Source organism: Pongo pygmaeus, chromosome 21 (genome assembly GCF_028885625.2).
Source record: "Pongo pygmaeus isolate AG05252 chromosome 21, NHGRI_mPonPyg2-v2.0_pri, whole genome shotgun sequence".
In the NCBI taxonomy this organism is placed as follows: Eukaryota; Metazoa; Chordata; class Mammalia; order Primates; family Hominidae; genus Pongo; species Pongo pygmaeus.
Genome location: NC_072394.2, coordinates 60,917,025 through 60,929,081, shown reverse-complemented (window position 1 = coordinate 60,929,081; position 12,057 = coordinate 60,917,025). Strand labels below are relative to the sequence as shown.

The 12,057-nt window shown below is 44.0% G+C and overlaps 1 protein-coding gene across 6 annotated transcripts in view; it reads left to right on the top strand.

Moving 5' to 3' along the window:
* The window catches only part of LOC129021558 (serine/threonine-protein phosphatase 4 regulatory subunit 1-like), an 83,038-nt gene that overhangs the window by 60,478 nt on the left and 10,503 nt on the right, over positions 1-12,057 (top strand). For 5 of the 6 annotated variants that reach the window (XM_054467120.2, XM_054467119.2, XM_063659242.1 and 2 more), the window contains 7 exons: positions 574-639; positions 3,210-3,368; positions 3,977-4,161; positions 5,230-5,699; positions 7,779-7,972; positions 10,882-10,977; positions 11,642-11,827. In XM_054467120.2, the coding sequence (XP_054323095.1) occupies positions 574-639; positions 3,210-3,368; positions 3,977-4,161; positions 5,230-5,699; positions 7,779-7,972; positions 10,882-10,977; positions 11,642-11,827 (1,356 nt within the window). The remainder of the gene's footprint in view (positions 1-573; positions 640-3,209; positions 3,369-3,976; positions 4,162-5,229; positions 5,700-7,778; positions 7,973-10,881; positions 10,978-11,641; positions 11,828-12,057) is intronic. The other variant, XM_063659241.1, reaches the window with a different exon arrangement.

Sequence of the window (12,057 nt, the reverse complement as noted above, 5' to 3'; positions counted from 1 at the left end):
GTCGCTTTCAGGCACAGGGTGAGAGTTAGGGGACCTTGCTGGTTTATGGTTAGATGCCCAGGCTTGCAAGGTCTTTGATTATCTGTGGTGATTTGATCCAGAACCTTCTTATATTTGCTATACCTTCCAACCCCAAATTCCCTTTCAGTCACTTGTCACTTGGTTGTCAAATTCTTCCTTCTGAAGTCTGTTACCATCCCTCCCTAAACAGCCTCATCTTGCACCTTGCTGTGTTACTGGCCATCACCCCTCTGGTCTCTGTTCATGATACACAGGCAGGACAGCAGGTCTCCTTTACCACGCAGGGAATGTTAAGGGGCCTCTTTTGCCTTATTGCTAAGATCAATTAGGAGCCAGAAAATCTTAGAATTTGGCACCTTATGGTAAATCTTCTGTTTCTGATGCAATGGAGGCACCTGGCATTGTGCTGTATGGGCCATGGGCTTGGGAAAGGCTTGTTAGCTGCCTGACTAGAGGGGTAATTGCTCTCAAAGTTCCTGCTTGTTAGTCTTTACAATTTGTTAAGACAAAAAGAAAGATAAGGATAATGGATATGCCTTTTGCCTTTTTAAGGTTTGTGCTGCAAATTTTGGTGATATTTGTCATGCTGTTGGACAAGAAGCTACTGAGAAATTTTTGGTATGTGACGTTTTGGCCAATTGTAATTGTTGATTTGCTTCTTAATGCACTTTCAAAATCACTTAAGTTTTGTATTTGTGAATGGCAGCTCAATTTTGCATTTGTTAATTTCAAATTTCATAACTTCTGAAGCTAACATTTTCCTAAGCATTAGGTAGCTGGTCTGTGGAATGGGCTGGAAGCAACCCCCATCTTTTTTCCTGTGGGCTTGGCTGTCTCCTCCTTAAAAGTCGCTTTTCCCTGTTTTCTTCTCACTGTCCAAGTTGCTCTCTGTCTTCTCTCTCTGCTGCTCTTTCTAGAACACCACTCTACCACCTCACTCCTGGGCCTCAAGAATCATTGGGATTTTCTTCTTGGTTTACAGGTTAAAATCTAGAGCCTTCTGGGCCTTCCAGGTCCCTTCTTAGATGCCTTTTCTGCCTCACCTCCAGTCCCCTTTCTCAGTTCTGAACACTACCCTGGTCTTGGTGGGTTTCACTTCTGGCCATATATCTGAAGCCTGGCGAGGGCCCAGGCATCTGCATTTTTGATAAAGTCCCACATGATTCTGATGCATAGCAGAGTAGAGATCCACTTCCCTAAGCAGCCAGGTGACTTCAGCATCCTTGAGACTTCTTGCTCTTTCATACCTCTGGGCCTGTGCTCACTAAGAGCATCTTTCCTGCCTGGTGGGACCCTCCTCACACTTCCAACCCAGCTTGAATTGCCTCTGTGAAGTTCTTTCCTTGTCTAGGCTGACCTACCTGCAGTGCCAGAGAGAATCAGCTTCTCCCTTCTCAGCATCCTGGTAGCATTTGTTCAGAGGAGCTGAGGAGCTTCTTGAGGGCAGGGACCGCATTGTGTTCATCCTTGTTTCCCCAGTGTCTACCCTGTCAGTCCCCGGCCCCTAGAGAACCTTGCTCCATAAGCATTTGTCACTTTTATTTGACAGAATATACTCCTTGTATGGGTGAGATTCTTACCTCAAAAAGTTTAATCTTTAAATTGATTTTTAAATTTAAGTTCAGAAGCTCATTTTATTTTGTTTAAAGTATAAGCCACGTCAACACAGTTCTAACCCAAGAATAATTTTTAATGGGCTGTTGCTTTGAATATATAGTGAATTTTTTTTCTTTCTTTTTTTTTTTTTTTTTTGTGAGACAGAGTCTTGCTCTGTCGCCCAGGCTAGAGTGCAGTGGTGTGATCTCGGCTCACTGCAACCTCTGCCTCCTGGGTTCAAGCTAAGGCTGGATCCTGCCTTAGTCTCCTGAGTAGCTGGGATTACAGGCATGCACCACTGTGCCCGGCTAATTTTTGTATTTTTAGTAGAGACAGGGTTTCACCATGTTGGCCAGGCTGGTCTCAAACTCCTGACCTCGTGATCTACCCGCCTTGGCCTCCCAAAGTGTTGGGATTACAGGCGTGAGCCACCACGCCCATCTACAGTGAATGTTATCTTCTACTTAATATATCTGAATGAAGAATGGCAGTGAGTAACATGCTAATCATTTGTAGGTAGATATTGGCATGATTATATCATATTCCCATTTGCGAAGCATTTTAGGCTATTTTACATTAGGATATTAAAAACAAAGCCCTTTTAAAGGATACACTTTAAAAGGGGATGTAATCATGACCTTTATAGAGATATGAAATGAACATATTTCAAAGATTTTATTTAACTCATTTATTAGTGAGGAAAACCAGTAAGATATTACAGCCAGTTTAATGGAGAACTCAAAGTACTCATTTATAGTCAGAGCAAGGAATATCGAAGTGAACTTACAAATGAATTCAAAACTGGTCAGTATCCAGGGTGATAATTGATTGCATTTCACTGGACACAATTTGCATTTCTGTTGGCAGGAATTATTTGCATTACTATCAGGTTTTAGCAACCTACCTTCTATCACTTCAGAGTTGTAAAATAGCTAGGCAAAGACAGTGATACCTGGGTGGGTGAGTTAGTTGGGACATCTACTGTTTCAGAGTCTTTCACAATCTTCTCTACAATTTACATAACAAATATCAGTCATTCTGCCCTTTTTGGGATTTTCTCTATTATCTATTAAAGGTAACCAAGTCATTTACTAAGATTAGGAGGTAAAAGAAATGTTTATTTCTTCCACTTCTCATAATATCTGTTTGTTTCAAATGATTCCTTTTAGACCAGTATGTATTTTCCTTTTCCTTGTCATTAATTTCTGCATATGCCTTCACTGCTTCATTAAAATAGGTTCCAGCACTTTGGGAGGCTGAGGTGGGCTGGTCACTTGAGGCTAGGAGGCCAATGTGGAGAGACCCCATCTCTACTAAACGTACAAAAAAATTAGCCGGATATGGTGGCACACGCCTGTAATCCCAGCTACTCGGGAGGCTGAGGCACAAGAATCGCTTGAACCTGGGAGGCGGAGGTTGCAGTGAGCCGAGATCGCGCCACTGCACTTCAGCCTGGGCGACAGAGTGAGACTCTGTCTCACAAAAATAAATAAATAAATAAATAAATAAATAAATAAATAAATAAATACAACAGGTTCTGCTCTTCCTCAGAGTCTCCAATTGGAGTAGCACTCTTTTGTTTGTTTTGGCAGATCCCAAAGTTCTTTGAGCTCTGCTCTGATGCTGTTTGGGGCATGCGGAAAGCCTGTGCGGAATGCTTCACGGCTGTGTCGCACAGCTCCTCCCCTGGGGTCCGCAGAACCCAGCTCTCCCCGCTCTTCATCAGACTTGTCAGCGACCCCTGCCGATGGGTGAGTGCCAGCAGCCCTGTCCAGACACTGGCCTCTGTTGACCAACTGAACAGCTACGTCTGGCTTCCAGGCTGGGATTCACTTCGGGGCTCGTAACTTTGTATTTTGTCCCTTCAGTTACTGATTACCATAATCACATTTAGACCTTGTGAGGTCTCAGGGAAACTAAAATCTCAAAAGCTTGGGGTGAATTAAGAAGGTGAGGTACACTGTACCATTTATAGTGAATGAATATCATGAAAATCGTAATTGAGAAAGAAAAAACTATGTAACTGAACTGTTACCTTTTCTGTTGCTATCATAAATATGTCTGTAATGATTAATAAGGCCTGTTCAAATACTTGATATAAAATGTATTATTCATATAAAATTAATATTCTGGAAGAATGGAAACAGTATAATAGGGCTAAATTTTTCCTTACTTTCTGTTGAATAATAGTATTTGGAATTTAGGGAATGATTTAGAAAGCAATAAATCTCCATAGATGTAATGTGGTGGAGAGTAGCTTGTGTGGGGTCCAACCATCTGTTTCAGCCTGAGCTCAGTCCTGGCCACTGCTGCTGGCCGATGGTGCGTTCATTCACTGCACTGTTCTCTCTGGTTCCAGGTGCGCCAGGCTGCCTTCCAGTCCCTCGGCCCCTTCATTTCCACCTTTGCAAACCCCTCCAGGGCTGGCCTTTATCTTCGAGAGGATGGCGCCCTGAGCATCTGGCCACTCACCCAGGATTTGGACTCTGGTTTTGCCTCTGGCTCACCTGCTCCCAGCAGTGGTGGTAATACTTCCCCTGCCAGGTATGCTTTGGCTAGGGTCACCACCAGGACCCTCGATGTACCTTAAGCACCCACCTAAAATTTCAGCAATTATCTTGTCTCGAGTTTTAGTAGTGACCTTCTGGGCAAGATGGAATATTAGAGCTTTAATTATGTAAAGAAGCAAAAAGTAATTGCAATAATGATTTTGAAACATGACTACTGGGTTATAAATAATGAAGCTACTATGTCTCCTAAATTTAGATAAAATATTCATTGAGATTAGTGATTAAATAACCTATAAAGAAAATTTTCTCTTACTTTTTGATGAATGAAGTTCTCTGGGTAATTTACTTAGGGAAAAATGTGAAGTCTCCCAAATGTACTTTTTTGGAGATTGGGTTACATGTACATAAAGGCGACACTCCTGACCAACAGTGGTAGACCCTCCAGTGTTTGCTAGTATGGCGCTGGATCTTGGGTTTGTCATGTCTTTCCTCTGAGGCTGATGTGTATACACCAACCATCCTATTTGAAGTCGTTCATAAACGTCTCTCCATTGTTGCTAGCATGCAGGCGTGTGAGAGTGGGTAATTCTCACAGAATACAAATCCTTCCGAGGTTGGCCCATCCTCCCTCCATCCCTCTTCCATCACAGTTCATTGAGCTCCTGCTGTATGGCAGGCCCATGGGCAGTGTCTTCCTCAAGACCTCAAGGTGGTTAACAAATAGCCAGCCACCTCTTACCAGTTTCAGCGCCTTTTGTTTTCTAATGCCTGCCCCCTGGTGGAGGTACTCATGAGCAGGAAATGGATGAAATGTACCGAAGGTGCTCCAGCAGAAGTCCAGGCCGGCTCAGCCCTGGAGTATAGTGGAGAGAACGGCTGAACTTTCAAGTGGTGTTTTCAGTGCCCATCATACTCCCGGCGGGGCAGTGGGGGTTGACAAACCTCTTATCCTCTCGTGAGATTGTAGTCAGCTGTCACCAGGAGACACAAAGAGGGGCCAGTGGTCAGCTAGGAAGTAGAGGACTGGGTGAGGATGTGGTTCTCATGTTTTTCCCTGTGACTTTCAGTCTATTATACAGTATTAAAAGTTTGCTTCCCTCAGTTTAACTAGTTCAGCAAAGCCTGTGCAGAGGGAGCCAGAGCTACCCGTGGAAGGGACCTCAGCGAAAACCAGTAATTTCCCGCACATCAGTAGCTCCTCTGACGGCCCAACGGAAAACCCTGTGGAAAGCTGTGTGTCAGCTGGAGCTGAGTTGACCAGGCTTTCCCCAGAGACCAGCGCCTTCTCAAAGCTTTCTGACATGAACGACCTCCCCATCAGCAGCTACCCTGGATCAGATTCCTGGGCCTGCCCAGGGAACACTGAGGATGTGTTCAATCATTTTCTTTATTGGCGAACTCCTCTCCCTGACATAAGCAAGGACTTAGAGCTGCTTCTGAGCGAGGCTGGGCCTCAGGAGGACGACTGCAACAGACCTGGGGTTGTGCATAACAGCTGTGTGGCCCGGAGTGAGATTCAGAAAGTCCTTGATAGTTTGCAGGAGCATCTGATGAATGATCCAGATGTTCAAGGTAAATGTCGTTTATTGTCATTAAAGAGAAGATGGGATATTTCTGTGTCGTGTGTTGCATTTCGCCACTTCCTTCTTCCCCAGGTATGTGTACTGACGCATGTGCGTGTGGACCTGTATTCGTTTACACTGTATACACATTGAGAGGAGAGACTTGTTCAGCCTCAGTACAGTTCGAAAAGTCAGAAATACCTCTGTGCAGGTACCTGTGCAATGATTTTGCTTTCTAATTTTGCAGATGGACGTGCACAGAGTCTGAAGTCAGTTCTAATAGGAAAGTGGATAGTTTGTGGGCATATCTGTAGCAGGGGAAATTTTATTAGCTCCTTAGACACACTCTTACATCATCTCCCACATAGAATGCCCTTTCTAGTTATGAACAGCCAAGGATGGCCTCCTTTTGGAGCCTATTAACGCAGCCCTTAGCTAAACTTTAAGGTTCTTGTCTTTGTACAGGAAGGAAAAGCACAGCTACTTCTTTGGGGTATTTTTCATTTTATGACTCGTGCTCCCACTGAGCATCTGATCAGGGATCTGGACCTTGCAATCCATATCCCATTATCGTGATCTTCCTTCTCTGCACAGTGCTATATTTGTATTCTTCCTTGCACTGGAGAAATTGGAAAAAAACATCACTTGCTGCTGTTGCTGGGCAGAGATTTGTGAAGCTTTCGGGAAGGGAACTGTGAAAATTCAGTTAGCCCTGTGATTATTCTTTATCCTTAAATTTATGAAGGAAATTAAATCAATGTTTGCTGAAGGAATAGGTACACGTAACATATCACTTCTAATAGCTAGAGACAAAGGTCTGTTTTTGGAAAACACATTACTGAGCTGCCTTAATCCCCGGTGTAAGACCTGGACTGGGGGCTGGGCAGTGATGACTGTGGCCCCTGAGGCCCTTGTGATACGGTTAAGGGGATTGTGCAGGCAGCCACCCTGTGGGACATGGCGAGGGCTGGGAACGGAGGGGATGCGATGTGTAGAGGAAATGTCTGGGAGAGACCTTACATAGCAGGTGACATTTGGCCTGGGCTTTAGAGATTGGCTGAGAACCCACCATTCAGAGAAGTCAGGGGATGAGTTTCAGAGGGTTCTTTCAGTTCCCTGAAATCATCATTTGTAAAATCTTGCATGTTTGTGCATACTTAATTTCTTTGTAAGACAAGGCCCATAGCTTTCTTCAGAGCTCAAAGAGATCTATGATCCCAGAAGATCTAGAAATAAGTGATGCATTTTATTTGTGAACTGGCCATGGCAGGCAGGAGATGTCACTCAGGCCATTGGGAAGGGCCTGGTGTGTAGCACTGGAGCGGTGGGACTTGTCCTGGGCACAGCGCAGAGCCAGCTACAAGCTCTCAGTGTTTTGATGAATGTTGGAGTCCACCAAATTTAACTAATAGAAGCAGGATGCAGGAAGTAATATGTGTGTGTGTGTGTGTGTGTGTGTGTGTCTTTTGGGAGGTTGGGGACACTAAAACATTTGTTTATTTTTACAGAAAGGTATGTGAAGTGTGTTACCTTTACTGTTTAGATAATCTCAAACTGTCATACTCTGGACAGAAAGAATGGGCAGCCTTTGGGGCTTGGTGAGTGAGAGCATTACTCATCTGTGTGTAAATGGATGTATTCATGCATGGGTGTGTGTGTGCACATGTATGTATGTGTATGTGAGCAAGTAGCCATCCTGCTTTACAAATGGGGGAGCAGGATACCCTTCACTGAGTTGTTGGACCTCCCAGTCATCCTTGTTCAGTGATACCATGCTGTCTTTCCGTGAAACATGGTGGAGTCACTTGGGTTTTTCCGAATTGAGACTTTTCAAGTTCAGGTTTGATGTTCTGTGCGTGGCTGGCATTTAGTTGAAGTCGTTATTGTTAGTGGCTGGAAATATCACCACCTTGCTGAGAGCTTGTCTTGAGACTCCAGAGCATTGTCACTTCAGAACAGATACGTGTCAGTGTAGTACACCCACACCGTGTAGCTTAGTGCAGACTATGTTGTTTTGAAGACTTCTCTGAAGTAAACCCCCACAAACCAAATAAAGTTGTTAAATTTCTTGAAACTTCTCTTCCTACAGCTCAAGTTCAGGTATTATCCGCTGCACTGAGAGCTGCACAGCTCGACTGCGTGAATGAACCTGAGAGCAAGCCAACAGCAGGCCTAAATGAAGTGTCCATTTCACATCCCAGCTCTGCCTCTGACAATCAGATCACTCTGGCGGCCTCATCATCTCAGAATGAGCTCTTTGTGGCCAGGATATTACAAAGCCCAGTAAGTATCTGCCCTATCCCTCAGCCACCGAGGATGTGACAGAAATCACAAAGCAGTATTTTCTCTTATTAATATATCCCAGCAGAGATGATAAATGGCAAATTTCATTTTATTCTTAAGGTCATGTTTTGGATAACTAGACAACCAATCAATCAGGTGATTGATAGTGCCGATGTGCTCCCACGAAGACGGGTGGGCACCAGAAAGTGCCTTCCCTTTTCTCCAGAGATGACAAGAACTTCTTCTTGGGGGGGATTAACCGTGTAAATGCTCTGTGTCACTGCTAACAGACATCGACATCTTTTAATAATAGTGGAGGGTGAATTCAGGCAGTTCCTGGAATTTCAAGTGGACGAGGCCCCTGCGAGCAGCTGTCACACCAGCCCCCCATTTGGTAGGTGCTCTGGCGTACATGGATGCTCCAGTGCTGGTCCTGGCATGCTGTTTCTCTTTCTTTTGAAAAAGCACCAGTGACCCCCTTCCTCCTGTGGGTGGAACCAGCCCCTTGTGAGACCACGGCCCCGAAGCTGGAGTGAGGAGGGGCCCATGATTTATTTCTTCAGGTTTCTCCAGAAGCGTGGGTCAACCCCTTGTAGCTGGAGGTTCTTGAGCTGTCCTAGTTTCTACTGAGCTTCCACTTGGACCACTTTAAGTTGGGGTCTTCCACAGGCAGGGGGGCAGAATGGAGGATTAAAATGAGGGAGGAGTCTGTGGTCATACAGTCATTGGGACAGCACTGTGTCGTTATCATGTGCCATGATGGATAATCTCTTCAATCTCATGGTCTCCAGGGCCTAAATACCAATTGTTTCTCTATTCATACAGTTTATAATTTGATTTCAGTGATTAACTTAACACCTCCTTTACCCCTTAGGCCTGCTCTAATAACGCAAAAGAAAACATTTTAAAACTCAAACATAAAATGTGTAGGAGTTGGTTATCTGTGTTGAATAAGAAATGGGGTGATATCCTCCTCTTCTGCTGGTTTGTTGCTAAAAAAAATTAGCAAGAAAGCTCATTACTGTCAACCTTGTTACCTAGAGTGCAAAAGTTGCAAGTGTTAAGTAGAAGGGTGTGACCACATTTACCTTGGTGGGGATGTGATAGTATTTGGACTTCTTTATCATAGAGGTGAAAAAAAAAAAAGAACGATTCCTCCAGGCTGGGGCTTTTGAGTTGCGGCTTTAAAAGGGTTTGTGTAATGGGGCCTTTGTTTTATGGTGTGGGAGGGCAGAGCCCTTGAATTTGCGGCTTGACTCCGAGGTCCTAGTGGGATTAATTAGGATGCTCCCTGTCACAAAAGAAGGGAAAGGAAATAAAAAACTCCAAGAACCATGTGGAAAATGTTCTCTTGCACAAGACAAGAGGAAGAAGTGCTGTGGTTGGGCAGCTTCTGGGCTGCTAGACTCCATACCTTTGGCTCTGATCTGTCCACCCTTCCCCTCTGCTGTGGTAGCTCTTGTCAGCATGAAATGCCCAGTGGAAGGCGGGGCCTGTGTCTTCCCACTTGTCTCTTTTGAAGAACAAGGACACCCCAGGCGGGAAGCCACCTCCCTGCCCTCTCCTTCTGCCTCCCTCTTTCTGGCCACAGAAGGCACAGCGTGCATTCATGGGTTGAGCATGGTGAACTGGGCAGAAACATGGGAGCCCCCTGAACGGAGTCGGGATCCTGCTAGAAAGGAGGCTGCTGGATGCTGAGTGGTGGGTGCACAGGTAGCCAGCCAGCATGGTGTCCCACTGGGGTTTGGGGAACTCACAATACCTTCTGGAGGTGCCATGACTTGTGGTGATTTGCTTAAGCCTTGATTTGGCTCCTGGATTAAGTGCTGCACATACGCTTGCACTGAAGACTTTGGAATAAAATTAATTTCTAAAGGGATAATAGTGATTCTAATGACACATCTTGTTACTATATGTGAATTTATTAACTTGGAGAAATTGAGGTCTTAGGTTTTTATACCAAAATATTTCTGTTTTATCATGTCCTCTGTTAAAATAAACAGTACATATCCGTGAAAACCTTGGGAATTGAAGGTTCTGGTGGCGCGCCTCAGAGCAAACGAAGCATCTATCGGTGTGTTAATCGACTTTCCTGGATCATATATTGAGCTGATTTGTCAGAATCCATTAAGCTGGTAGACAGTATGACATTTCAAGTGCAAGTTGGAAATCCATGTTATGGTTGAAGGAGAAGGTCAGGTCCATCTCAGTTAATGTTAATCAATGATCAGAGACCAAAATGTCACCATTGAATGTTCTTGTTCATTTTAATTGTTTACCTAATGTAAAGGTTTATCAGCAAACATTAGGAGTGTTTGTACATGTGAAAATCTAGGACAATTTTCTGAGTAAATACTCCTGTATCAGCCACATCTTTTCTCTCAAATTCATTGGGTTCCCCAGCCCCCATCCTCTTTCAGGGACCCACCATTGCTGCAATCCCTGATTACCAAGAAATGCTGGAGGTGCTGGCTCTACCGTTTCTTGCAAACCTCACCCTTCTGGAGTAGTCTGTGCCTTAAACATGTGAATATTACTTAAAGGTGTTGGTTAGCCATACCGGGGAGTCCCTAGGGCATAAGGAATAGTGGATGCAAACTCACAGGGTTGCTCCTCACTGCTTTCACTTTAGCCTTTGTATTTCTGTAAGGACCTCCAGCAGTCTTGAAATTAAAATGTATGAAATCAGTTTTCCTTAGCACTTAAAAGAACTGGTTTATACAGTATCATATGTAACTGTGCAAATGTAATTTTTAACATCTGGAAAGATACCACTGACTTCAAGGAAAGCTTTTGCCTTGGCTTACAGAAGTAATTTCTGGCATTGAAAAAGGACTCTTTGAAGGGGAAGTGACAGGACAGCTGCTTCCTTTGGAGCAAATTGGTAACATGTCCAATCAACTCTGTAGGATCCAGGTGAATCCAGAAATGGAACCAGTGACCATCTGGAGACTGACCAGAGGCAGGATCCCACCCCACTTGAAGAGAATAAATCTAAATTACAGGTTCGTTTCTTGGGGGGCGGGGAAGGCAACTCAAAACTGTATATTTTCTTAAAGTTAACTTTAAGAATTGGAACCAAATATTTTTTCTTCCATCAATATTGATTACATATTTTAATTCATATTTCGTGTTGCTAATATAATTGTAAAAAATTAATTGTAAGGTAGTGTTTAAGCTTCTGAACAATCTGTAATAGTGTTTTTAATAAAGCAAACTAATATGAGAAAAAAATAGGACATCTAACACTGATTTGATTGAGTTCTATCTCAATCAAACACAGTCAAACATAGACGTGATTATCAGAGTATAAGGTCTCAGGTGCTAGGTTCTTGGGGCAGTTGTAAGAAAAGAGAAGCCAGTCTCCATTCTCAAGAGCTGGATGTACCAGCCTAAGGAGACATTGCTGTCTAGACTGTCCTCTATGATATCAAATATTGTGCCAATCTTAAAAAGATGAGTTCTGGGTGTTGCTTTCACTTCAAGCAAAATTGAAAACCCACTCTCTGGAGAAAACAGAGTTGGCAATCCGAAGCCCTTTGGCTTTAGGAAGGCCTCCTGTTCCTCTCACATTTCTGCTTTATTGTTTTCACCTCTAAACTCCAAACTCCTTGCTTTTCCTGAGTATTTTCCTGCACTCACGATGGCCTCCTTTCTCTCATTTCCCAGGATGTAATACCTCAGCCGCTGCTAGATCAGTATGTGTCCATGACTGACCCAGCTCGAGCCCAGACTGTCGATACTGACATAGCCAAACACTGTGCCTACAGCCTCCCAGGGGTGGCACTGACCCTGGGCAGGCAAAATTGGCACTGCCTGAAAGATACGTACGAAACACTGGCTTCTGATGTACAGGTAAAAGCCTTTTCAGAGGCACGTGCAGAAAGAGGGTGGGTCATTCATTAGGGAGAAAAGGGAAGCTGCAGCAAGGCTTATTGGCCTGAATTTTATGTGGATGCAAATTGGCATGTTTACTGGTCTCTGATGAAATAAAGCTTTAAGTGGCCAACACCTGGCAGTATTCATTTTGCTCCAAAAATGCCACGTAAGATACGGAAGAGGTTGAATTGCACTTGCTTGTCGTG